Source organism: Cheilinus undulatus, linkage group 15 (assembly GCF_018320785.1).
Source record: "Cheilinus undulatus linkage group 15, ASM1832078v1, whole genome shotgun sequence".
NCBI lineage: Eukaryota > Metazoa > Chordata > Actinopteri > Labriformes > Labridae > Cheilinus > Cheilinus undulatus.
In genome coordinates, this window is record NC_054879.1 from 701,670 (window position 1) to 729,094 (window position 27,425).

The window sequence follows — 27,425 nt, forward strand, 5'->3', positions numbered from 1 at the left end:
ACTCCACGCAGGACTGTGAGTCACGTTTCTTCTAGCTCACCTGTACTGATGATGTTGCTGCTGCTTGTATCTTCAGTTCCTGAGGTGGTCGAACATATGGTGCGGGTCTCTGCTCCGGTCCTTGTGGCTCCTATCCGGGACGTCCTGGTTGCAGAGGGACATTCTGCCCGTTTCCAGTGCACCATCTCTGGGGAAGGTAGTGACCACCTCTGTTTTTATAATAAAGGAGTTCTGTTTCCAGCTCCACTGAAGCTGGATGGCTCCCATCATCTCTGCAGCTCTGTTTTAGCTTTTAGCAGATTATCCACCGATTCTGACTGGACATGAACGTTGTCTCCACAGACCTGCAGGTTTCTTGGTTCTGTAATGACAGAGAGATCAGACAGTCAGACGTCTTTAAGATGTCTCATTATGGGGACATCTTCCAGCTGGACATTTCCAGAGTCCAGCCCAGCCATGAAGCAGAATATTCATGTGTGGTCACTAATTCTGCTGGAATGGCCACGAGCTCGGCCACTATCCACATTGATGGTGAGTATCTGAGGCTTTTAGAGTCGCGCTGAAACTTTAACACTTCTCTTCATTGCATGAGCTTGAATAACCGTCATGGTCTCCTCATCCAGCATGTTTGTGACCAGGGAGGCTCAGTGTAAATACAGTCCACTGAGATAGTTCTGTGTTCAGACGGCAACCTTAACATAACGTGAGTGCACACGGATCCTAAAACGCCGTCCTCGCTACAGCACATGCATGTTCACATCCTCTTCCTCTACAGACTGGTGAACATGAACAAAGATGGCTGACACACCTTAGATGAGCCTGCAGAGAAAATGTAGACTAACAAACTCAGGAGACCTCCATCGTTGTTGGAGTCCACCAACCTTTGGCTCCACGGCACCCAGAAGGCCTTTGTTGAGTGGATGTAGAGCTAAAGCGAGGCTGTTTTTAGCTAACCATGTGGAGATGTGACCAATGTTGCAGAGGTGAGATTAGGATAAATGCTTCTGTAGAGCCTTCCTGTCTCTACGTGCAGCTCTTACTGAAAACAGACGACTATCAAAGAGTCTCCAGAGCTACAACAAGACCAACAAACAGCAGAAAGGTTCACACTAAAGGCCTTTCTTCACTGAGTCTGCTGGTTTTTTCAGGTCCTTTTTACAGATCCTTCATCCAGTAAATGCTCAGAAACCATGCACACACACTCTAATGTGGACAGTTCTTGACAAAATAGAGTTAACAAGCACATTAAACAGTTCAGTGGTTCTTCATCTCTGGAAGAAAGACAAAGAAATGGTGGATCCATCCTTTAATCCAGGACCCTGATAAACAAGTCTGTGAGAATCAGATAGAAGGAATGGTTTCAGCTTCATGTGGCTGTGACTCCTGATATCCTTCATCTCTAAAGATCCACGGTGTGAATCCACATAAACCCACAACACTGTGTTAGAGAGTAGGGCGGGGCAATTAATTGCAAATTAGATTAAATCACAATATGGCCTGCTGCAATATTCTAATCGCATGCAATGCAATATTTCTTTAACCTGAACTGTGTCAGAATACCAGATACAGTTTTTTGCAGTAGATGTTTTATGCTCTACAGCAGTGTTACTCTACCCTGCTCAACCAAAGAGCCAAACTGTTGAAAAATACCTTTGCAAGAGCCACAATCTAAGAGGTGAAAAGTGACAAAAATGGCATGAAGTATAATCAAAACAAGTTAAAGGTGGCAAAAGAAGTGACTAAAATGGGCAGAAAGCAGTCACAAGTAGCAAAAATGAACAAAAAATTGGAAACAAGTGGTATGTATTGGCAAAAGGTAGCTTAAATGGGCAAAAAATGGTGAAAAAGGGCAAAAGAATGGGATTACAGTGGAATAAATGGGGGAAAGTGGCAAAAATAGTGAAAATGGCAAAAACAGTTTTTTTTAAGGTTTTCTGGGGAATGATATTTCAGATTAGGACATAAAAGAGCCACATGTTGAGTGTCACTGCTCTACACTTTATGCAAACAGGGTTTCTTTTGTGGATTTTTATCCCTCATGTATGGGTTTTTCTTATTCAAAACAAGAATAACAAGAAAAGATAAGGATCAAAATGCCTTTTCTTTTTTTAAAGTTATGTATTCCTAGTTCTGTTTATCTAATACGGTGCTCTTTTTAATACAGAGGGATTTATTGCTTGTGTTTGTTAAACAACATGTAAGCTGGGGAACCTAAAAATAATCGCACATTAAATCGCAATATTGGGGAAAAAATCGAAATAAGAATATTTTTGCAAACCATTCAGCCCTATTAGAGAGAGAGAGAGAGAGGGAAGGCAGGAGAGGAAAGCTGAAACGTTCACAGTTAGTGACACATCAGGTCAGGTGGATTTCAGGAGAAAGGTTGCATGGTCTCACAGGTGTTAAAGGGTTACCTGAAGTCACATCTGACAGTTAAAGAATGTAGTCCTCTAATTCTCACGGTAAGATCTTTCAGGATATGCAGACTGTGAGGATGAGTCTGATAAGGGTTTTGACGCGAGCCTGCATGGTGAACATGGTCTCCCACTCAGACCCTAACCCGGAGTGTTTGTGTCCTGACATCCAAAGCAAACATCATCATCCCCTCTCCTGTGGTGCATGCCTGTCATCTCTTCCTGCCTGACATTAGAGACTCCTGGAAGTGTTCCAGGCTCCTCACTCTTAGGCACCGACATTCTGGTTTTACTGTGAATTTATCTCCAATCAAGCTTGCATGACTGACAGTGGAAACAGCCACTGTCCACTCTCTCACTGATGCTCAGCGCTCCACCCTGGCTGCTCCCTCTGCAAACACGGTGTGACTCAGTAACGTGAAGAAGCTGGCAGAATGCTGTGTTGACCTAATTCTTCTACTCTTTCTTATTGCCCAGATGAAAAAGCCTTAGCTAGAGAGACTCAGAGAGAAGCGTTCAGCTCTGGGTCCGTGGGTCAGAGTGCCCACAGGGTGGAGTTTTCTGAGTCGCTCTCTGAGAGCTCCTCCATGTCTTGGAGGACTGTTGAGATTCAGATGGAGAGTGTGAGCTCAGTGGAGAGGAGCTCTGAGAGCAGCTTTGGTATCAAGCTCTCGACCAGACCCGAGCTGCTGATGGAGATGAGCGACATCCGGGTGAAGAGCGGAGAGATGGCCGAGTTCAGCTGCTCCTTCGGCGGGCAGCCCTTCACCGGGGTGGTATGGGATCATAACGGCCACAGTCTGCCGGACACAGAGCGGGTGAGGAGCTCTCAGATGGGGGGGCTGTTGTCCCTGATCATCCAGGGTGTTGGCGTGGCAGACCAGGGCGTGTACCGCTGCACGGCCACCAACCAACACGGCCAGAACAGCTCCTCGGCCAAGCTGACTGTTGAAGGTGGTTAATCTTTCTTTTTTCTGACTCTCACTCCATCTGGTCCATCCTCTCCTCACCTGCTCCTCTTGCTCCGCCCCTTCCTCCCAGTATTTAATATTTCCTGTTAGACTGTAATACAGTAACAAGCCTCCTGATGTTCCCAGCTTCTGGCTAACCTCATCCATCATCCCACTAATCCCTTCAGTGTTTCCAGTCATAGCCTTTTAAACTCTGACCCCTAATTCCTCTCCCTAACTTTATCCTCACCCAGCTAAAGAAGCAAATCTCAAAGCAGAAACCCCCATTCCCGCCGATTCTGTACGTAAAGTGTCTCAGGCAGACAGGGAGACCCCTAGAGACCCCCACAGCCATGACAAGCAGGAGGCTGTGGACAAGCCGGGACCGTCGGCTCCATCTTCCCAGCGACCTTTCAGCCTCCTCAGCCACATGTACTTCCCTGACGTGGAGCCTCGTCGTCTCAGCGGCTGCCCTGACTTCCTGATCAAACTGCCGCCTGAGCTGCTGCTCACCAACAGAGGCGGCGGCCCCTTGTATTGCGTTATGAAGGGGGTTCCCTCTCCGTTTCTCATTTGGCTTTACAACCGTTTGAACGTTGAGGATTCTGTGTCTTACTCTCTGAAACGTGACGGCCCCTTGTGCTGCGTAAATGTTAACAATGTGGGACCCGGACATGGGGGCTCTTACATTCTCAAAAACGTGAGCTCAGCTGACGATGCTGAGTGCAGCACAGGGATGAAAGGTTGGCATCTGCATGCTTTTGGTCCTTCTGCTCGCTCGGGCCGCTTGGCCCTCCACTCATCCACACTGCTTTCCACCTAAACAGCCAGCAGAGGCACACTTCTTCACACGGGGACAGCTCCTCTTCAACAAGGTTTAACCTGTGTTTAGGTGTGAGGGAGGGACACTCACATCACTCAGACTTACAGCAGTGCCGTACACTAGAGACCGAGAGGAAGCATGCCCACATGTAGGGAAGCTAAGGGAAAACTATGATATGGATGCACGACTTCACTGATTCTAACAGTCTTGCACCATATGCAGCTGATGTGCAGTTTTTGGAGTGTTGTTAATTTGGAAATGTTTGTGTCTTTGCAGTAACTGAAGTACCAGAGGAACCTTCAGTTAAGGTCCAAGAGGAAGTGAAAGGTAAATATTCCTATGACCGTCCTAACCCTGTCTCTGTTCATAGATACACTGATCCACAGCGATGGAGACGTGCAGGTCTTTAAAGGTTTTCAAGCATTTTCAGCCAATCAAAATGTCATTGTTGTTCAACTGAGGGGTTAATGTTTTCAGCTGAAGGCATGTAAATGTGGAACCAGCACGATTTAAGCCCAGCCGGATGTTAGCTTACAGGTTATTTATCAGGATAATCTGACATCAACATTCTGATTCTGTTTAAACAGACATATCAGCTGTGAATCTGTGCACATCTATCTACACATTTGTAGATTTGTATATGCATTTGCAAATAGTTTGACAACAAAACTAGCTCCATAGATCCAATAAGATATGTAAGAAACCATGAGTGGGTAAAAGATTATGATTTAATACATTTCTGTGATTACACTGAGGTGCCACTGACTTTGCTATTTCTCCTTTTATTTATTTAGTCTAGTGTTTTTATGTTAACGTTGAATTTTTGGTCTCCAAAGCTCCTTTAGTGTCAACATCACAAATAAATCTATTACCATCAATTTCCTTTTGATTCACAAAATCATCACTTTAGTTTTCTTAATATTTAGAGAGAATTTATCGACATCAAACCAAGATTTGGGGTTTTACATAGGGATGCACCATATTGGATTTTTGTCAATATCCGATATGCCAGTATTTACAGATTCATTTTAGCTGATACCAAAATTAATATCGATATTTAGATATGCTTTTCAGATGGAAAATTTCAGTCCTTTTGGACACACTTTAAGGTTTGAGGATGACCAAGGAAACAAACTTTAGTCCTTAAAAACACTTTAAAGTGTGAAGAATGAGGGTAAATAAGAAAAAAACCTCAACTGACACAGATCTGTTGGTTCAGCCTAAACTCCACTAAATTATTAGTATATATGACCAGATTTACAGTCCATGTATGCTGAAATACAAAGGCAAAATATTGGATGTAAATATTGGCAGAAATTTTGATATCTGCCGACACCGATATCAGGCCGATATTACCGTGCATCCCTAGTTTTACATCTCTTTTTCTACACCACATAAAGTTCTTTTAAATTCTTATTATCTGCAGATATTACCTGTTTAATAAAATGTGAGGAACTGTTCCAGTAGTGAGTTCGGTGCATGCATGCATCCTCTTAAATCTGGGAACAGTTTCCAGTAAAAAGCTGCTAGTCTATCTTAGATTCCTGTGTTTCCAGAGCAGCTTCTTTCCTCTTGTTGGAGTGCTGGTCTGACTTTACTCACCTGTTATTATCTCACTCAGCTTTCACTAGCTCCACCGTCACAGTGGAAGAGGAAACCGAGGAGTCATTCTACTCCGGTCTAAAATTGCCAGATAAAACCAGAACACTTGAACTTAAGCCCGAGTCCAAACGCTTTTCCAGCCATTTGGAAAAGAAGAAAGAAAAACCTGTTTTCCTCAGCAGACTTTGTCCAGCTGCTGTGAGTGTTGGAGAAACGGCTAGACTTACGGTCAGAGTGTCTGGTTTCCCTAAGCCCACCATTCAGTGGTTCCACAACGGCCACACTATCACTAGTTCATCCGCGTATACGTTCGTCCATGAGAAGGACGAGTTTAGCTTGGTCATCACTAAAGCTGAGAGGGAATATGAAGGCGAGTACTCGTGTACTATCAGCAACAGGTTTGGGAAGTCAACGTGCACGTCTTATCTGCATGTGCACGTGAAGGAACCAGAGAGGGAGGAGAAAGTTGACAGGAAACCTCCTGTTCCCACCGGCAGAGCCCCAGAGTTCACTAAAAACATCGAGTCTGTAGAGCTGTTTGAAGGCGGTCAGGCTTTCTTTAGGTATGTGGTGACGGGAGATCCTCTTCCTGAGGTTCAGTGGCTCAAAGGCAGCTTCCACATTCAGGCTGGTGGGTTCTGCATCATTGTGAGTAACCCAGATGGATCAGGCTTCATGAATTTGAAGAGTGTCAAGCAGGAGCACAGTGGCGTCTACACCTGTAAGGCCTCAAACCGGTACGGAGAGGCGTCCTGTTCCGCTGAGCTGATGGTCTGTCAGGAGGAGGTCCAGGAAGAGCAAACACTGGTGAAGAAAACTAAAGGTCTGAAAATATCAATGACTGAACAAACCACAGAATCTAGATTATCAACAGAAAGGAGCCGGTCTGATCAGATGATTTATACCATTAGCACTGAAGACCGGCAGATCATTCCCAGCGAGGAGGCGGGGACCCTGCAGGAGCTCGATATCTATGCGGCCACCCTTCATCGAGAGCTGCTCACCCAGCAGGCTGCAGTCTTACAGTCTCATGACATACAGGAAAGAGTTTCTTTGGCCCCCAGTCATCCTCCTCAAGTGTCAGCAGTGCCCAAGAAACAGCTTCATGTAGCTAGCTTCTTATCCTCAGTGCAGGAAAAGCAAAAGATCACAGAGCAGCACTCGGAGCGGATCCTCAGTCCTGAGATCGTGGAGCTTGAACCGGCCAAAGAGAGCAGATCGAGGCTCCTGTCAGCCACATCTGAAGAGACCCTGCCCCTCGCCACAGTGAGAGCCGAGGTGTTGAGGGAGCGGGCTACAGAGAACCTCAAGGCCTCGAGAGAACCCCAGCAGATCGTCAGCAGTCACCAAGTCGAGTCCAGACTTCCAGTTCTTGATGAGACTTCAGAGGCCGTCCACAAGCCTGAGGAAGAGAGGGGCTTTAAAGTCACCGAGGGAGTCAAGATTTTATACTCGGCTCAGTCCACGGGGCAACTACCAATCACAGAGAGGCACACGGAGCCTCTGCCAGATCTAGATCCAGCTTCTGAGCCCTACGTAGAGAGAGAGCAGGCTAAAGCAGTGGTAGCACCAGTTAGTGAAGCTAGGGTGTCTTTATCCAAGGAGCAGACATTTAGAATGGACAGACCAGATCAGGAGAGCATCGTCCCAAACAAAGTGATGGTCTTTAAGTCAGCAGTGACTGCTGAGGAGAGATATGAACTCCAAGGTGAGCAGACAGAGCCAGTGCCAGGGTTAGCTTCTTCTTTGTGTCTGCAGCCACAGCGTGAGGAGGAAAGGGTTCTGAATCTGCAGGTCATCAGTGAACAGGATGTTTTATGGTCTGAGGGTAGGTTTAGCAGTGACAAGCCGTCCGCAGAGCAGGCAGAGGCAAGGAAGAGCCCAACACTTCTGCATTCTGTGACCCAGGAGGAGCAACGAACCGCGGTCTGTGAAGCCACCTCGGAGTTCTCAGCAGAGACCGAGACCATGTCCATTCAGCCCAAGAAAGAGTCACCGCCAACAAAATGCCTCCAGACCATTCAGTCCTCAATGGTCCTACCAAAGGAGGGCATCCTCACCATCACCAAGCCTGAGCAGCAGGGGGCAGTGCAGAAGCAAGAAAAGGCCAGGGGTCATGCAGCGACCTCAGAGGAGAGACCAACGATTACAGCAGAGTTTCACAAAGATCTAGATGTTTCTGTGCCTGGACTTCAGTCAAAGCTTCAGACCGAGCCCAGACCGTCCAGCATCCTGTCGGTCTCCTCCAAACCACTACATCTGGCCAAAGAAGAACCGTTCACCAGCGAGGCCAAGCACCAGCGCGCCTTAGTCCAGAAAGAAGAAAACTGGAGAATCATGCATTCTTTAAACATCTCAGACACTCAGGCTTTAGAGGAGGGTCATACCGTTAGCATTAAGACCGATGAGAAGTTCAGACCCCAGATAAATACTGAGCCCAAGATTCCAAAGAGACCCATCCTAATAGAGGAGAAGGCCATGGCCACAGAGAGCTGCACCATCTTAGAGGCTGCTGAGCAGGACTTCGCTGTTCAGATCCAGGAAGGCCAGTCCGTCCAACGCTCGGTGTTACTAGAAGAGAAGCGCGTGATAACGGGAGAGCGTTCCTGTGAGATCCTTAAATCAGAGGGATCAGCTCTCAGCGTGAAGACCCAGCCCAATGAGGTTCTGTTTGCTCATGAGTCCCAGGACACGCTGACTCTCCCGAAAGAACTCCACTTTGTCATTCAGATTCCCAAACCGTTCAGTTTAAATATCCGTCATCAGCTCAGAGACGCCCTTCAGTCCGCTGTGGCCCAGGACCAGCCCGTGCTTCTCGCTGACGTTGTAGGAAGGCTGGAGGGCGTGGAGGTTCAGGAGGTCAAGGTGTACAGAGAGCCCAAACGAGCCACATACTCATACCTGATCACAACACCTGGGGCTCCTATGGAAATCACGCTGTCTTTTGAAGGTGAATACCCTCAGACAGCTGACCTCAGGTCTGAGCTCCAGATCGCTCTACAGGCGATGGTTTTCCAGGAACATTCCAGTCTCACATCAGAGCAACCCGGTCTCATGCAGATAGACAAGCCTCAGAGAGCGCTGGTCAGTTCAGCACGCTCCAAGAAGGTTTTGTCGACCATGGTGGACACCACGATGGTGGCAGAGAGCGCAGTAGGGTTTCCTCCAGCTCTGTCTCAGTCTGCTGTGATCAAAACTGAAGCCAGGGCTTCCAAGGAGGTTTTGTCGACTATGGTGGACACCACGACGGTGGCAGAGAGTGCCGTAGGGTTTCCTCCAGCTCTGTCTCAGTCTGCTGTGATCAAAACTGAAGCCAGGGCTTCCAAGGAGGTTTTGTCGACTATGGTGGACACCATGACGGTGGCAGAGAGTGCAGTAGGGTTTCCTCCAGCTCTGTCTCAGTCTGCTGAGATCAAAACTGAAGCCAGGGCTTCCTTCCAGAGCGCTTCAGTTCAGAGCTGTGCTGAGATCCAGGAATCTAAGACGGTGAGTGTGAGAGAGAGGCAGACCGCTGCTGACGTCACCACCTCGGTGTCCGTGGATCAGACCCATGTTGAACGACATGTAGAAGTGATGGTCCACAAAGAGAGCAGAGAGGAGTATCTGTCTGAGGCTATCATGATCAGTGAGTCCTCTGACAGTCTGCTAGACTATCCTGTCATTGTGAATTCTCTGGAAGATATTTGTGCTGAGGAAAACGGCAAAGCCACTTTTACTACCACCATAAAGTATACCAGCAGAGTTAACTGGTTTTTCAATGGCCAGTTGGTGAAATCAGGCAAAGAGTTCAAGTGTTCTAAAGACCAGGACAGATACACACTGACTATTGACAAGGTTATGAAGGAGAGGCACCAAGGAGAATATGTTTGTGAGGCTGAGAATGAAGCCGGCAGGACTACAACATCTTCAAGACTCACTGTGGTCTCAAGAGGTTTGATCCTAGAATATTCTTTGGTTTGATCATCAACTAACCTCACATGTGGATCCACTTCTGATGTCTGCAAACCTCAAACACAAGCCGACCTGAGCACGAACGTAGAGTTTAAACCAGAGAGAGAGGTTTGAGGTTTTCAGCAGACACCAGTCACATCCTCACTTTTCTTTGAAGGTCATTCATTTCCCACGTTTGTAACTCTCCATCTCCATCCCTCTGCACCATGAAGGAAAGAATGTTGGCTCCATACTTTTAGCTGCTCATTGCTCCTGGTCCATTCCTTTCTGCATGCTTTCTTTCTTTTTATTTAGCAGAATTCTTCATCTCCATCTCAAACTTACCTCACTTTTCCTCCTCCAGTCACTTCACTTCATCAAAGCTTTTCTCTCCTCACTACAGGATCACCGTCACCTCCCATCCTCGGCTCACCACATCACCTTAACCTCTGCTTTCATTTCTGTAGTTTCTCTTTATTAACCTTGTCTTTCTCCTCTCTCCAAAAACACAGTGAAGCCTGTGTTCAGGCACAGAATCGCCCCTGTGGAGATCAACATTGGCGGCTCTGCCAAGTTTGAATGTGAAACTGAGGATGCTCCCAACGTGAGCTTCAAATGGTTCAAAGATGGACACCCCATCAAAGAGGGTGACAAGTACAGGATAATCAGCCGCTTTACCATGTCCAGTTTGGAGATTCTGAGCCCAAATAAGGACGATAGTGCTGAATACACCTGCAAGGCATCCAATCAGCATGGCAGTGATGAATGCTCCGCCTCTCTCAGCGTTACAGGTAAGAGCGACATGTCTGTCCTTCTCTTTGCTGGTTAGGTTGGAGCTGATGTTTGTGTTGATGAAGCTTGAATCTACAGCTTTGGGGTGGCTTCACATTGGGGCCCGGACCCGAGCACACTTGACCCTGAAATCCAGTTAGTTTGATCCGTGTAAACACAAGCTTACTGGTGCGACTGAAGCAGCGGTCGTGGGCATGTGCATTCAAGCGTGGAGTAGGAGAGATGTGAGTGCAGCCATGCTGGCGTGCAGGCTACTTGTCAGTACAGTAAAAGCACGGGCCTGTGTCAGCGTCGGTGGTCTTTACTCCTAACATGTAATAAAACCCTAATCAGGCCTGTCAGGGACATGTGGCTGCCATGGTTGCATCTTCATCTGTCCTCTTCTTTTAGATTTTTAAATCGACTGTGCGCCACTACACTGACAGAACTGAACTTTGCAGGAATGCAAGTGTGCTCGGGAACATAGCAATGATTCTAGTGGGGGGGCAGCCATGTTCGGGCACAAACCAACCGTGCTAAATGTGAGAACGCCTTTAGTCGATGTGCGCTTTCCTCTGGAGTTTATTCTGCTCTGGGCTCTCGTCTGTGCCTGATTGGTCTTGAACTCTTGATTGTTCTCGCTCTGCTGGTCTGACTCCTGCCAGCTTTGGCTCAGGCTAATCTCTGGGTCAAACATATTACCACTAATGTGTTTCTCTTTTTCTGAATTCTTGTAGAGCTATGTCCTCCTGCCTTTATAACTAAACCTGAGCACCAGACTATGTATGTTGGGAAGAGGGCATTGATTCAGAGTGTAATAACAGGATCTGTTCCACTGAATGTGGTCTGGCTCAAAAACAACCGGCCGTTACCCATGGTGCCCACCCACTACCAGACCTATAGCGAAAAGAACAAGCACACTCTTGAGATAACCAGGCTAGAGCCGGACGATAAAGGGCTGTATGTGTGCAAAGTGTCCAATGACGTTGGGACGGCTGAGTGCAGCATGGAGCTGCGTGTTATTAACCAGCCCAACTTTGTGAAGCCCCTGGGTCCGATCGCCGCTGTGGTCGGAGCTCCTCTACACTTGGAGTGTCAGGTGGATGAGGACACAGGAGTCAGTGTCACCTGGACCAGGGATGGTCGGAAAGTCCACCAGTCTCCGGACTGTAAACTGTCTTTTGAGGATAAGACAGTGAGTCTTGATATCCTAAAGACCACACTGAAAGATTGTGGAAATTATGTGTGCACGGTGACCAACGAGGCCGGCAGTGCCTCTTGCTCCACTTCGGTGAAAGTCCAAGGTAAGAGCTGTCTGGTTATTCTCCATGGCTGCTGCAGCATTTGAAGCCTTTCAAATCTGCAGGACTGGAAAATAACGTATTTAATTCTGTGGTGTTCATTCCAGATGGTGCAGCTCCAGCTGTACTTTCTAACATCTTGTCTTTCAATGCTGGGTTTTTATTTTTCTAATGTCTTCTTTGATTCCATAATGGCTCATTTTAACCCTAAACCTGTCCAGAGCCGCCAGTCTTTGTAAAGAGGCTTGAAGCCAACACCGTCTGGAAGCAGGGCAGCACTGCACGGCTGCAGTGCAGTGTCAAAGGTTCTCCTGAACTTCACACCAGCTGGTTCTTTAATAACAGTAAAATCTCTGCGGGGGGCAGAGTCAGCATCAGTCAGAAGGACGGGGTCACCACTCTGGAGATACAGGATGTGATGATGAGCAACAGCGGGAACTACACCTGTGAGGTTCTCAATGAGTCTGGCTGTGAAAGCTGCAGCACTAAAGTAACAGTGAAAGGTTTGTAGATCCAGGTTCATTAGAGAAGCGGTTGTTTCATCAGAAAAGGACTTGTCTAACCCAACTATGTCCTCCTTTAGAGCCCCCCACTTTCAAAAAGGAGTTACTCCCCGTAGAGGCGGTCAGAGGCTCTGTAGCAGTCTTGGAGTGTGAGATTTCAGGCACCGCCCCCTTTGAGGTGGCCTGGAGAAAGAATAAGAAACGCCTGAGCACAGATAAGAAGTACAGCATAGTCTCACAGGGAGCGCTGAGCTCTCTGGAGATCCGCTCCTTCGAGAGCACTGACGCTGGGGAGTACGAATGTGTGGTTTCAAACGAGGTGGGCTCGGTAACATCCAAGTCTGTAGCCAAACAGAGAGGTCAGTGATGCTATAAGACCAGCTTTATGAAACTGTAGCACTGCCCTGGCCCTGCTATGTGTTATTTATATGATGGTTGTTATTTCAGAGCCACCTATGTTCTCTAAGAGGATTGAGAGTGCTACAGCAGTGCTGGGCACCACGGTGAAGCTGCAGGGAGCCCTGAAAGGCTCCGCCCCCATCACTATTAAATGGCTGAAAGACTCTAAGCTGCTCAGAGATGATGATCCAAATGTGAAAATGACATTTGAGAACAACATTGCGAGCATTTCCTTCTCGTCTGTTGAGATGAAGCACGGGGCTAAGTACACGTGCGTGGCCGAAAACGAGGCGGGACAGCAGAAATGTGACGCCGTCTTAACAATCCAAGGTTAGAACACGATGCTGTTTATTAGACATACAGGATAACACGCAGGGCTGTTCATTCATGAGATTGTTGTGTTGTAGAGCCGGCTAGGATCTTAGAGAAGGCAGCGTCCATCAGCGTGACGGCCGGAGATTCAGCCACTTTGGAGTGTGCTATTTCTGGAAGTCCAGAGCTGAAAGTGAAGTGGTTCAAAGACGGCAAAGAGCTGGCCAGTGGGCGCAAATATAAAGTGGTAGTAAAGGAGAACACCGCCACCTTAAAGATCCTCTCAGCGGATAAAGGAGACACGTCCGAGTACAGGATGGAGGTGTCCAATAGGGTCGGAAAAGACGAGTGCACATGCTCAGTCACTGTTATAGGTCAGTTAGTCCAGATTACATGGTTAATACCGCTTTAAGGTGAGCTTCTGTTGACAGTGCTGGCTTTATTTCCTCACACAGACCGTGCGGTGCCACCGTCCTTCACCAGATCTCTAAAGAAAGTGGATGGAAATCTGGGTAGTAACGTGACCTTGGAGTGCAGAGTGGCTGGGACTCAGCCCATGGTTGTTTCCTGGTACAAAGACGATAAAGAAATCCACAGCGATGGCAAATATAAGATTGATTTCAGTGAGAGTACAGCCTCAGTGACTATAATCAGCCTGGAGCAGACGGACGCTGGAGTTTACACGTGCCGGGCGTCCAATGACGCCGGAGAAAAAGACACCAGTGGTGCCCTGGCTGTCAGAGGTCAGCCCTCATCACTTATTCCACATTTAAAGCAACAATATGTAAATGTTTGCGACGCAGACCGTGCAAGACTTTCAATCCTGTTTCTACAAATCACTCCAATCAGCTGATTCAGCATGATGGCGGTTTCTCACCAGAAATAGTTCACACACCAACCTTGGGCTGAAAGGGAGCCAGGTAGCCTGCCACAGGAAGTCAGCAAGCAATTCTGGGTACTGGATAGGCTTGTTTACTTTTCATACAAGAGTTTTACATCAGAATAGGCTGCAGCTCTGACGCCCAGCTGCTGCATGCTTGCTACACCCTCACCGAAACTATTGACACCAAATGATCACGTAAGAAAACCAAGACAGATACCAAAACCAATGATTTAAATGACACTTCAGCTGATAGACTGATGCACATGTTTTTGTCATTCATGTTTTTTGATGTAACTCGACATCCATCTGACACCAAAGTCATTCCTTGTCCAGTCTTTAAGTTATCCTGATAAGTTTGGAGCCTTAGAGCCCTATCTCATCTGGTATTTCATAAATAATCCTCTTCAGTGTCCCTCGGTTGCAGATGTAGACGCTAGCAGTCATATCTGACCAAACCCCTGTACCCTGACTGTACCCGGTCAGGGATCGTGATTCTACCAAAGTGCCCCAAACCAAACCCTACATATTGTTGCTTTAACTTGAGTTTGGCAGACATTTTTGGAACCAGAGCTCATTCATAGGCTTTGAACGTGTGCTCTTCTTCTTCCTAAATGACTCCAGAACCTCCAGTCTTCACGGTGAGGCCTGAATCCCAGGATGCTTCACCTGGATCAAACATTGTCATAAAATCGGCGTTTACAGGATCAGCTCCTCTGCATGTGAAGTGGTTCAGAGAGGAAAAAGAGATTTTCACTGGGGGGAAATGTTTCATAAAGAAAGACGCTTCTTCCAGCTCTCTGGAGCTCCATTCAGTCAAACCCAGCGACTCTGCTAAATACACGTGCCAGGTTTCCAACGATGCCGGGAAGGTGGACTGCACTGTAGACGTCTTTGTGAAAGGTGCTGTGTCGCTCCGTCCTTCCAGGTGATCTAATACGCTGCCTTGTTCTTTCCCTTTACCTCATTTTCACTGTTACTGTTAATTCACAGAGGCGCCAACGTTTACCATCAAGCTTGAGCCGTCACAGCAAGTCAAACTGGGACAGTCTCTGAAGCTGTCCTGCAAAGTTCAGGGCACCCCCTTTATTAGCATCTCATGGTTTAAAAACGGGGAAGAAATGGCTGCAGACCACAGACATGCAATGTCCTTCGACAACTCGATAGCGACTCTGGAGGTAGACGACTGTTCCATGGAGGACAGCGGCGATTATGTCTGCGTGGCGTCCAGCCAGGCCGGCAGAGACCAGTGCAACTGCTCAGTAACAGTCAAAGGTTGGTCCACTTTAAACTAGCCTGCCTTAGTTCCACACTCCTCTCTAACCTGTTCACTACTACCTACATTAATGGGGGGGTCTAGGAGAACCAGTTCATCTCCACTGGTGCCTCGTGTAACTGGTAGATGGTTGTGTAGATATTCTGAACAGTTAAATGAATGCTGTGGACCAGAACCCTGACTCCTCTGCCCCCTTTAAATGTAACTCTATCTTTATCTTGTAGAACCTCCGGTGTTTGTGAGGCCGTTTGAATCCGCTGAGCTTGTGAAAGGATCTGTAATTGTCTTGGAGGGGACGGTTACCGGCTCCCCTCCATTTGAAATAAACTGTTTCCTCAACGATAAGCTGATCAGAAGCGACGCCAGGCACAAGATCAGCTTTGAAAACAACACGGTGACTCTTCAGATCTCCCACTGTGAGACGACAGACGCTGGGACATACCAGTGCACTGTCGCTAATGATGTCGGGGAGACATCTTGTTCTTGCCAGATTTCTCTTAAAGGTTAGTCGGAGGACGGTTGGATGCCATCTGTTGATCAATGTGTTTCTTAAATATGTAATCTAGGAGCCATGGCTTTTTCTCTCAATGCTCAGCTTGTTTCATTTGGCTTCCAGTTGCAGATAATTCAGCTAAATGATGTTTGCAATGTGGATTATATCTGCTGATGTGAACTCTTCCATGCATGCAGTCTGATGTATGATCTTCTCTCACTAGAACCCCCGTCGTTTGTTCAAAGACTAGAGGATATGTCCTGTATGGTGGGATCTGAGATCTCTATGAGGTGCATGTTGTCTGGATCCCTCCCCATGACTTTCACCTGGATTAAGGATGATCATGAGCTCACTGAGGATGAGCATGTTAAGATGTCCTTTGAAACCAAATGTGCCGTGTTGAATTTGACAAACACTCAGTTGTCACACGGCGGGAAATATGTCTGTCAGGCAAAGAACAATGCCGGGACTCGCAGCTGCGCCGCTGTACTCGTAGTCACAGGTTTGTAGATGTGATCCTTATTTGTCTCAAATGCTGTCGCTTCTTTTGTCAAGCTTTTATTTGCTGCTTTATATTTGTGTTGAAAGTCACGGCTAACTGGATTATCGTGTCGTCCCAGAGCCTGCAAATATCTCTGATCATGCAAAGTCTATCAGTGTAACGCAAGGCGACCCAGCCAGGCTAGAATGCAGATTCTCAGGCACCAAACCGCTGAAGTCCAGGTGGATGAAGGCGGGAAGGGAGCTGACCTCAGGCAGGAGATACAACATACGGAGCACGGACACCAGCTCTGTGCTCACCATCCTTAAAACAGACAAAAGTGATAGCGGTGATTACACGTTCGAGGTTTCGAACAAAGCCGGCAGCGGTTCATGTGAAGCGTCTGTGACGGTCTTAGGTCAGTTATCAATAAGAAAGCATCTTTAATCAGATCTCCCTCTGTACTTTATGTCCAAACCCCACCTCTCTGTTTTTTCTGTACGTTGTGAACAACAGATCAGATTTTAAAACCCTCCTTCACGAGAGCTCTGAAGGAGACCCAAGGTATCCGAGGCTCCTTCGTGCATCTGGAGTGTCACGTGTCCGGTTCCCTGCCCATGACGGTTCAGTGGTCAAAAGACGGCGAAGAGATCCGTGCAAACGAGAAGCACAAATGTGCCTTCTTTGAAAACGTTGCTTTCCTGGAGATCAGTAGTATTGACAGTAAAGACGCTGGCTTTTATACCTGCAAGGCTGAAAACGAGGCCGGATCTGTGCAGTGTTCAGGGGCGCTGGTAGTCAAAGGTTTGTTCTCTCATCATCACAGCTGTCTTACATTTTCAGGCTTTATCATGCTGTATGTGAAAACTATAAGAATGGTTTTGTTCCACCAACAGAACCTCCGTGTATTCTTGAAAAGCCCAAACCCATGAGTGTTCTGCCGGGCTCAAAGATCCAGTTAAATGTTCTGTTCTCTGGTACGCCTCCACTAAAGATCAGGTGGTTAAAGAATAAGAAAGAGCTTTTATCCAGTGCTGACCGCTCTGTGCTTAAAGACAACACCTCCAGCACGCTGAAGCTCCTCTATGCCAAAACCTCCGATTCTGGGGACTACGTCTGTGAAATCCAGAATGACGTGGGCTCCACGTCCTGCCAGACATCACTCTTTGTTAAAGGTTATTAACTTTCTCACACCTTTAAGACTTCCACTCCAAAAAGTGAGCATGCTTTAGTAACCTGTGATTGTTTTTCCAGAGCCGCCATATTTCCTAGAGAAACCTGACGGTGTTTCAGTCGTAGCAGCAGGAGAATCTAAAATGTTTGAGTGCAAGTTAGCCGGAACTCCAGAGATCTGTGTGCGCTGGTTCAGAGACGGAGCTGAGATTGGCCAGAGTGACAAACACTACATCTCATTTTACAACTCTGTGGCCTCCTTGGAGATTTGTGACGTTAGTGAAAATGACAGCGGTAAATACTTCTGCGAAGCCTGCAACGAAGCAGGGACAGAGAGCTGCAGCGTTGAGCTTGATGTGAAAGGTTGGTTTCCCTCCAGAGGCTCATGTATGCTCCGTCAACGTAGGATATGCATCTGAATGTTTCAGTCACAGCCGTTATTACCCACAACCCCCATGAATCTACAGTCAGGAACAGATGATTTAGGAACGTACGGCAGTGAGGATATATCATGGGACCTGATGCCACAACCAGGGGCTGGAGGGGGGCAGGAGCCAGGGTCAAGCTTGATGGCATCTCTTTTTTCCAGGCCTTTTCACCCCTAATCATACGCCTGCCAGGTTTTGGACCCTTGGGACATCCACAGCATGACAACCCTACTACCTGCCTGGCAGTGCCCTAGGCCATGCGCACTCGCTGAGTCCACCCCTTACATGAAGTGGATTTCTTTTTTCACAGCTTATTTTACCGTGACTCTGGTAATGTGCAAGGACATCCAGAGCACAATCTGGGTTGTGGCGATTCTCCTTCCCCCGAAGGTGTCCTCAGGTGGCTAACTCGCCATTACATGCCTTCCTTCAGTCTCAGTTTTAGGCCCAGACATGCCAAACATTCTGTTGAATGTTGGAATACATCCTCCAGCTGTTTACTGTAGTCTGTCTGTGTCCAGGAAAGCTGACATCATTTAGAGTAGCTTCTAAAATATTTCACAATATTCAGAAACATTTCGTCTTTGTTGTGTTTTCTGCCTTGGCATAAGTTGTGCTTTATCACTCAGCATCACCCCATGATCATGGTGGTACTGCAGCGTTTGGTGTATTTCCATTAGCTCGGGAAGAACATGTAAAAGTACAGACCAGAGTGGATCAAGATGCATACTGAACGTGGAGCATAAATGAGCCTCTGAGTCTCTTAATAGTCAGTGAGGATCAAGTTTAATACTCCATCAGCCGTAAGAGTGAAGGGTTGTTTTAGGTTGATCTGCTGTTTTATATTTCAGAACCTCCGTCCTTTTTGAGAGAGCTGACACATCTTGAGGTGGTAAAAGGCTCCACAGCTACATTTGCTTGCAAAGTGGCAGGAAGTGCTCCATTTAAGGTCACATGGTTCAAAGATAGAAAGCCAATAGAACCCAACCAGAAGTACGTCATAATGGATACCGACAACGTGAGTTTGAAAATCCAGGACTGCAATGCAGGCGACGTCGGTACTTATAAGTGTTTGGTATCAAATGAAGTTGGGAGTTGTACCGGCTCTGCATCGTTGAGTCTGAAAGGTTTGTTTCCCTAACGTCTTACATCCATCAGGCACACAGTGGTGTTTATCCCCGTGTTTCATTGACTCCTTCTGTTTGTGTTAGTCCGTCCAACATTCACCACCAAGATAGAAAACATCTCCACTATTCTGGGAGGGGTCGCGGTGTTTCAGTGCACCGTGGACGGCTCTTCACCTCTCTCTGTGCAATGGCAGAAAGATGAGAACTGGATCCACGAGGATCCAAAGATTGAGAGAACGTTTGCTAATAACGAGGCCACCCTGAGGATTCCTGTGTGTGAGGCGATTCACGCGGGGAAATACAGCTGCCATGTTGTGAACGAGGCCGGCCAGGACAAATGCTTCGCCAACCTCATAGTGCAAGGTAGCTCTGCTTCAAGTTCAATGCTTTAGCTAACATTAGAGCTCGCACTAACAGCAGCAAGTGCCTCACCTTTCTTCTTCCATGTTGTAGAACCACCCACCATCACAGAGAAGCCCGACGTAGTCAAAGTGACGTGTGGAGATCCAGTTAGCCTTGAGTGCAGGGTCACTGGAACTCCTCAGATCAGTGTTAAATGGAGCAAAGATGGTAAAGAGCTCCGCTCTAACAAGAAATTCAAAGTCCAGTATGAGAACAAGCTGGGCCGGTTAAACATACTCCGCTCTCAGATGGACGATGGTGGAGAGTTTCTGTTTGAAGCCAGGAACTCTGTGGGGACCTGCAGCTGTAAAATCATGCTGGTTGTTTTAGGTTTGTAAAGAGAAAATCTCATACCTTCTTTGATACGCAGCCTTGTGCTTTTCTTTTAATCACCATTTTCTCTTCATGTCATTTCAAACAGAGGAGGTGATCCCTCCGACATTCCTTAAGAAACTAACAAACACTCAAGCCATTATGGGCTCACCGGTCACCATGGAGTGTAAGGTGACCGGGTCTCTTCCAATGTCAGTTGAATGGAGCAAAGGGAAACAAGTGATCGCTGAGAGCTCCAAGTATAAACTTCAGCATGTTGAAAACACTCTGTCGCTGGAGTTCAGACTGACGGAGAGCGATGATACCGGAGAGTATTCTTGTAAAGTTTCCAACAAAGCAGGCAGCTGCCTGTGCAGTGGAGTTCTTACAGCCAAAGGTTTGGAAGGACTTCTTGGTTAAATGTTTAAGTCTTTCCCTGTTTGTCAAGTGTCTTACTGATCTCTCTGTACGGGTTTCAGTGCCCCCCAGGTTCACATCCGAGCCTGAGTCTCGGGCTGTTATTCCAAAGTCTACTGTACACTTCAGAAGTGTGTTTGAAGGAACTCCTCCATTTGTGGTGAAATGGTTCAAGGATGACATGGAGCTCATCACCGGCCCGTCCTGTACTGTTAGACTGGAGACGTACTCCTCCTCTGTAGAGCTGCACTCAGTCCAGACCCTGCAGTCTGGGATTTATTCTTGCCAAGTTAGCAATGAAGCGGGCTCGGTGAAAAGTGCAGCAGACTTGTTGGTGAAAGGTGGGACTATCTTTTTTCTTTGTCCATCACCGCGACTAACTGCTTCTTTTTTTCCTCCATTTCCCTAGCTGCTCTTTCTTTGTTTTCATTTTCTCCATCTGACCGTTTTAACATGTCTTTCTTTCAGGGATTTCTCCATACGCCACACTCTTATCCAAGTGTTCCAGCATGCAGCTGATAGTAACTGAATGTCTTTGACTTTGCAGAACCTCCACAGTTTGTCCAGAAACTCCCTCCCGCGACCTTCGTGAAGCAGTGTGAGGGATTCCGTTTCGAATGCAAGGCCACGGAGTCCCAGTCTCTGACTATGTGCTGGTACAAAAATGACCAAAAGATAACTGACGGGGGCAACTACAAAACAATGTTTGTTGGCTCCACCGCATACCTCCAGCTTCGCACCACAAAGTTGGAGGATAATGGCGTCTACACATGTGAGGCTCATAATGATGCTGGCAGTGCAAGCTGCAGCACAGTGCTCAAAGTCCAAGGTCAGATATGGTGGCTACACACTGATGTTTTTGAACTGTGTAGCATGGAAAAGAAGGAATGGAAATCCCTTGTGAAATGTGATGTGACCTTAAAGTGTTTTTGGAACCCTTGTTGTAAATCTCCAGCATGGACCTCAACAGCACCACCTACTGTTTCTGTGAAAACAGTCTTAATTTGGATAGCATGAATCTGAACATTCCCTCTTGTTTAGAGGCATGTACTCCAAGAATGATTAAAGTGTTTTCTATCTTCACTTCTTTAATGTCGGTTAGCCCTACAGTCCAGTCAGAGCATGCACATAGCACATACGTGAGTCTTTCTTTCCCTCACTAATGATCTTTGTTTTCTGTCAACGTCTGATGGATTCCTCAAGCATGGACTGACCTGAAGCATGACCCTCTACGAGACATGGAACTGCTGAATTTATGTTTGCAGTGGAGACGTTCTCAGATGTTTCTTCTGCTAATATCTCTTGATGTATTTTCCAGAGCCACCATCCTTTACTAAAACACCAAGCCCAGTAGAGGGCATCATAGGAAAAGATGCCAGCCTTTACTGTGAGATCTACGGCACTCCACCGTTCCAGGTGAACTGGTACAAAGACAAAAGACCACTAAAGGAGAGCAGGAAGTATAAGATGGTGACTGAAGCCAGCTCTGCTACTCTTCATGTAATGAAGCTGGAGCAGGATGATGCTGGTCTTTATGAGTGCAGAGTCTCTAACAGTGTAGGAACCGAATTCTGCCGTACCACCGTTAGCCTGAAAGGTTTGTAAAAGATCACTGACCATTTTCTCTCAGGGTAGTTTTAGTGTTAATCTTCTCCTTACATTTGATTTTTCCATCGTTATTCAGAAAAGCCAGCGTTTGTCAAGAAGCTGGTGGACCAGTCAGTGAAGGTCGGCCAGCAGCTGACTCTGACGGCTACCGTGACAGGCTCTGAGCCGCTGACCGTGTCCTGGGTTCAGGACAAAGACCACATTCTCAGAGACGGTGATAACCGTAAGATCACCTTTGAGAATCACGTGGCCACTCTTGTCGTACCCAAAGCCGACTCGGCCACCGCTGGTAAATACACGTGCCAGCTGAGAGGCGACTCTGGAGTTGTTGAGTCCATCTCCCAAGTGACCGTGCTAGGTTTGTAAAACTCCAGGCTTTTGGTGCGTTCCGTTTCTCTCAGAAGTTGGACGGTGTCGGGGACTGACTTAGAATCAAGGTTGAACAAGTCCACCATCTTTCAGTTCAGATTTAATCTTGCAGAGCCGATGGATTGGCCAAGTCCCCTGGTCAGGCAGACCCATCTTTCATGTTTGTGCCCAGTCTAAGAGTCAATCAGCATCACTTGAGGAGAAAGAGGTGGTAGCTACAGCCAAGCAATCTTGTTATCTAGTTTCTTTAGATAACTCTGGTTTAGGTGTGGTTTATTTGAAGCGACTGCAAGCCTGAATGCAGCAGGTGAAGAGATTACAACATACAAACATTATTTTAAATAAAAGAACCACGCTCAAAGATTCTCTTGATGGAGAAGATGTTTCTGTTTTTCTCCTCACTGTCTTCAACACAGTTTAATTTACCAACTGGCTCCACTGATAGTAAACGATCCGGGACTGACAGGGCAGCAGCTCAAGTTCTGTCGCCTACAACATCATGTTTTATCGCTCTGATTGGCCCATACTGAATGAGACAGACAGGAAGTTCATCCAGTCACCCTCCGTAGTCATTCTTGGAAAGGTCCTTCCCTTCCCAAGCACCGTCTGTGGGGCGTTACCCAGATGGATGTGAACTGAATCCCATAAAATAGACTTTGAAAATGTCTGTTTGTGTCTGGTTAGTATTTAGGTTCCTCTGAGTTTACAGCCCATAATTCTGACTTTGGGGTTGGGGTGGCGTTCAGCGAGACTTATCCAACATCTTAAAATGTCCAACTTCCAAGATTAAATGGAGCGCACCATTTTAAGAGAACATTAAGATACCGTGTTGGAATTCTTTTAGCTCAACATCTTTCTCACTAATTTCTAGAACCGGCTGCTATCGTGGATAGCCCAGAGTCTTTGAACGTGAAATCAGGAGAGAACACGTCTCTTGAAGTCACGGTTTCTGGCTCTCCAGAGCTGAAGGTTAAGTGGTTCAAGGATAACGAAGAACTCTCTGCTGGCGCAAAGTACCAGTTGTCTTTCTCAAAGAAGGTTGCGTCCCTGAAGATTCGCTCTGCTGACAAAGCAGACGCTGGCGAATACAAGCTGGAGGTTGCAAACCATGTTGGCACTGCCTCGAGCAAAACTAAGCTCTCTGTATCAGGTTGGTGGCCGTTGTGCACGCAAACATTTGGATCTTTTTGATTCAGACTCGCTCAGAATGCATTATAACACTTTCTTTTTTGGAAATAGATAAGGTGATTCCACCGAGCTTCATCAGGAAGCTCAGAGACACCCACCTCGTTGTTGGTAAGCCTGGCGAGATGGAGTGCAAGGTCGCTGGCTCTGCTCCACTAACGACATCCTGGTTCCACAACGGCCAGGAGGTCAAGAGCGGGCCAAACTATGACATTAGCTGCACTGATAACAGCTGCAAACTGAGAGTTCCTTCAATCAGGATGTCAGACGCTGGCAAATACACATGTAAAGCAGCGAATGCTGCTGGAACCAGTGAGACCAGTGCTACCATGAATGTGACAGGTCAGTAGATGGGATTGGAGTCAAGAAGAGAGTCTTTATGGGTCTTTTTTAAGCGTGGGATCAGGCTCATCACACAGTTAATGACACCTTTGTTTATTTGAATCCAGAACCTCCATCTTTTGTGGAACCACCAGAAGCAAAGGAAACTTTACCCAGCAAGAACGTGTCTTTCTCGGCTAAAGTGAAAGGCAGCGCTCCTCTGAAGGTGAAATGGTTTAGGGGAGCTAAAGAGATGCAGCATGGTCGGGGCTGTGAGATCAGCCTAAAGAACGACATCGCAACTTTGGTGCTTCACAAAGTGGAGACGTCCCACGCAGGAGAGTACACCTGTCAGATCATTAACGATGCGGGGAAGGAAAGCTGCCCCGTTAATCTGTTTGTTAAAGGTTTGTTAGCATGATGGAATCTTTTCTGACCATTTCCACAGCTCTTAAATGCATTTGATGTAACCGATGTTGGAATTACCTCTCTCAGAACCGGTCCACTTTGTGAAGAAGCTGAGGAACGTTTCCTCTGAAAAGGGCAAACCTTTGAGGCTCGAGGTCACATTTGCTGGAACTCCCAGGGTAAATGTGACCTGGAAGAAGGACGGTAAACCCGTCTGGGCCTCCTATCAGTACAACCTCATCCCCACCGACACCTCCTGCATTCTGGAGATTCTTAATTCAGACAGGGCGGAGGCTGCTGGTAGATACTGTTGCGAAGTAGACAACGGAGTCGGCAGCGACAGATGTGAAGCTGAAGTTTCAATTCTAGGTAATATCAACGTGCATGTTCTTCTGCCTGGTTTAATCTTCTCAGATATTTCATGTTCATTCCCTCATTTACTCATCAGTAACTCACTGAGTCATGGGTCATACTAAACCATCACCATCATCATCTCTCACTTCAGAGCGACCATATTTTGTTGAAAAGATGGAGCCGACAGAGCTGACTGTGGGCCAATCGCTCACCCTCAAATGCCGTATCGCAGGAACTCCTGACATCGCTGTAGCTTGGTTCAAAGGAGGCGGAAAGCTGCGCAAATCAGATGTTTGCTCCATGGATTTCACAAACGGTGTAGCAACTCTGAAACTGAGCAAAACAACCAAGTTTGACCACGGCGAGTACACCTGCCAGGCAGAGAACCGGGTCGGTTCAGCCTCTGCTACCTGCCGTGTGATGGTGAAAGGTGATGCCCGTTTCCATGACTCTTATTTTCTTTAACGTTCTTTTGTGTTCAGTGATAAAGGAACTGGAAAGATCACCAGTTTAACTTCATTGTCAAGCCCAGTTCAGGCCAACGATTCCTGACAAGATGAGATGAAACGTGCAAGTGCTTGAACCCTGCACACACTCGGAGCACCAGTCCCCACTTCCTCCTTCCAGTTTTCAGGCCCGTCTTGTAGCTGAACTTGAAGACAGTAATAGTGACTAATTCACTACGTTGCAATTCTGCTCTTGTCAAAAAAGTGAAAACCAGAAAAAGACAAGGAGATCTAGACTGGGCAGATGTTGGTGGGGCCTTCAACAGCCCAGCTCCAAATCATTACTGATTTATGCAGACTGAAAGATAATCCTTACTGCATTCACTCAGAAGCTTTGCGATTTCTTGTTTGATTTAGTTTAAGTAACTTTAAAGCCGGTGTCAATAAAGTTATCGATGAATCTTCTGCCTGATCGGGACCAGCTGTCAGCACCATCTGCTGCCCTGATTGGAGCTGCCGCTGTTGTGTCAGGAATCTTTGGTCTGAACTGCGCTGAAGACTCATGTAAAGTTATCCAGACTCATTTCACTTTTTTCATGTGTACCATGTAACTTTGACAGTACACCTCTTCTCAGTGGTCTCAACACATCCTACACTTCATCCATGATAGCTGCATTAACCTTCTCATAGAGGCATAGAACTGCATGGCAGCAACACCTTTGGCTTATTTCTAACGCTAGCATTGCTTCTCTCAGAACCCGTGCGCTTTGTCACCAAGCTGGAGGACACGACTTTCGTAGTCGGTCAGCCGCTGACATTGGCCTGCGCTTACACCGGAAGCCAGAGGGTCAGCGTCACTTGGAAGAAGGATGGCAAGCTGATTTGGGCGTCTTATCAGTACAACGTTAGGACGACCGATTCTCTCTGCGTCCTGGACGTCCTTAACAGCGACAGGCCCGAAGCTGCTGGGATGTACTCTTGCGAAATTTCCAACGGGGTGGGAACAGATGTCTGCCACGCTCGCGTGAGCCTAGGTAAAGTCTAAACACATCACCTGCTTTCATTAACGTTTGCTTTTTCCCTAGGCACTGCAGATTTCTGTCTCAACATGTAGATGCTAAGAATAACCCTAAGACTAATACCTGCCTTCTAGCATAACAAAGTTGTTATTTTACATGCAACTAACCACCATTGCTCCTCTCAGAGCCGCCTCGCTTCGTGCAAAAGCTGGAGGAAACGTATTTCAGACTCGGTGAACCATTGAGCTTTAAATGCATGTACGCTGGAAGCCAGAGAATCAGCGTCACCTGGAAGAAGGATGACAAACTGATCTGGGCATCATACAAGTACAACGTGAAGACCACCAAAGACACGTGCATCCTGGAGGTGCTCAACAGCGACAGAGAGGATGCTGTCGGGAAATACACCTGTGAAATTTCTAACGCTACAGGAAGGGATGTGTGTCACGCTAATGCCAAACTAGGTAAACAGAGATTTAACCCTCAGTTAAATAACTTTCACTTTACTAAAGCTTCATGTGCAGCTTCTTTAAAATTCCAAAAACCACTGCCTTCTTTTCTAATACCATCATGACAAACTGATTCTTCTAGAACCCGTCCGATTTGTGAGAAAACTGAGAAACACCTACTATAAAATCGGCTACCCTCTGACGCTGGAGTGCACGTTCACCGGCAGTCAGAGGATCTACGTCAGCTGGAGGAAAGACAGCAAACCCATCTGGGCTTCGTACAAGTACAACGTAAAAACCACCAAATCCTCCAGCACCCTGGAAGTCCTCAACAGCGACAGGCGGGAAGCTGTTGGGAAATACTCGTGCGAAATATCCAACTCAGAGGGCACTGCTATCTGCCACGCTTTGGTTAAGATAGGTAACGACACTAACAACCTCAGTGAATACCGTAAATCCTCAAGGCTCGGCGCTCAGCAGTTTACCCTTTCCTCAGATCAGACGTCTGCTGCTATGGTGGCTGAAAGACGTGCATCATCTTGTATTGACGCTTGACAGTGAGTGCCTTGGGAAAACTTGTTTTAGACTGCCGTGGCGTGGGGGACAGACATGGGTCCATCCTTTTTTAAGGAACTTCTTCTTGCTGGCGTCTTGAGTTACTTCGATTCTCCCCCATAGTTTCTGAAGCTTCTCCATCCTATGACTCCTCCATGTGTTTCGTTCTCCAACAACTAAAGGATTTGATTGGCCAAGTAGTGTCAAATGTGACAGCAGCTACTGACAGACTTTTGTTGGAAAGCCCTGCAAGCTGCAGAAATGGAAGCACATGGAGAGCATGTTCACATTAACCCTTGATAATTCCCGGGTTTATAAAAGGTTTGTGCGAGCCCCAACCCTGGGCTGAGCCACTGAGTAGCAGTCGTTATCTGAGGATTTACGGTAATCATCCAAGCTTTCACACAGACATACTATCCCAGGAAAGCAAGCACTAACATCCCATTGCCTCCTTCAGAACCTGTGCGCTTTATCAAAGAGCTAGAGGACACCACTTACAGGCTGGGCGAGCCGCTCTCGCTGTACTGCGGCTTCAGCGCCAGTCCCAGAGTCCACGTGAGCTGGAGGAAGGACGGCAAGCCGATCTGGGCTTCCTACAAATACAACGTGAAGACCACCGATAGCTCGAGTATCTTGGAGGTCCTGAACAGTGACCGGCTCGCAGCAGCAGGCAGATACTCGTGTGAAATCTCAAACTCTGAGAACACGGCGATCTGC

At 47.1% G+C, this 27,425-nt stretch overlaps 1 protein-coding gene across 1 annotated transcript in view; it reads left to right on the forward strand.

Annotated features, from left to right (window-relative positions):
• Positions 1-27,425, forward strand: part of LOC121522553 (titin-like) — an 86,925-nt gene that overhangs the window by 35,900 nt on the left and 23,600 nt on the right. Inside the window, 32 exon segments of the mRNA XM_041807086.1 lie at positions 77-196; positions 343-531; positions 4,464-4,514; positions 5,809-9,008; positions 9,159-9,720; positions 10,232-10,510; positions 11,228-11,794; positions 12,013-12,294; positions 12,375-12,653; positions 12,742-13,023; positions 13,101-13,379; positions 13,461-13,748; positions 14,510-14,788; positions 14,879-15,160; positions 15,386-15,664; positions 15,878-16,156; positions 16,275-16,553; positions 17,032-17,310; positions 17,390-17,671; positions 18,588-18,863; positions 18,948-19,226; positions 19,317-19,595; positions 19,687-19,974; positions 20,057-20,335; positions 20,542-20,823; positions 21,313-21,591; positions 21,679-21,960; positions 22,843-23,121; positions 23,211-23,498; positions 23,606-23,884; positions 23,973-24,254; positions 24,391-24,669. Coding sequence (XP_041663020.1) covers positions 77-196; positions 343-531; positions 4,464-4,514; positions 5,809-9,008; positions 9,159-9,720; positions 10,232-10,510; positions 11,228-11,794; positions 12,013-12,294; positions 12,375-12,653; positions 12,742-13,023; positions 13,101-13,379; positions 13,461-13,748; positions 14,510-14,788; positions 14,879-15,160; positions 15,386-15,664; positions 15,878-16,156; positions 16,275-16,553; positions 17,032-17,310; positions 17,390-17,671; positions 18,588-18,863; positions 18,948-19,226; positions 19,317-19,595; positions 19,687-19,974; positions 20,057-20,335; positions 20,542-20,823; positions 21,313-21,591; positions 21,679-21,960; positions 22,843-23,121; positions 23,211-23,498; positions 23,606-23,884; positions 23,973-24,254; positions 24,391-24,669 — 11,988 coding nt within the window.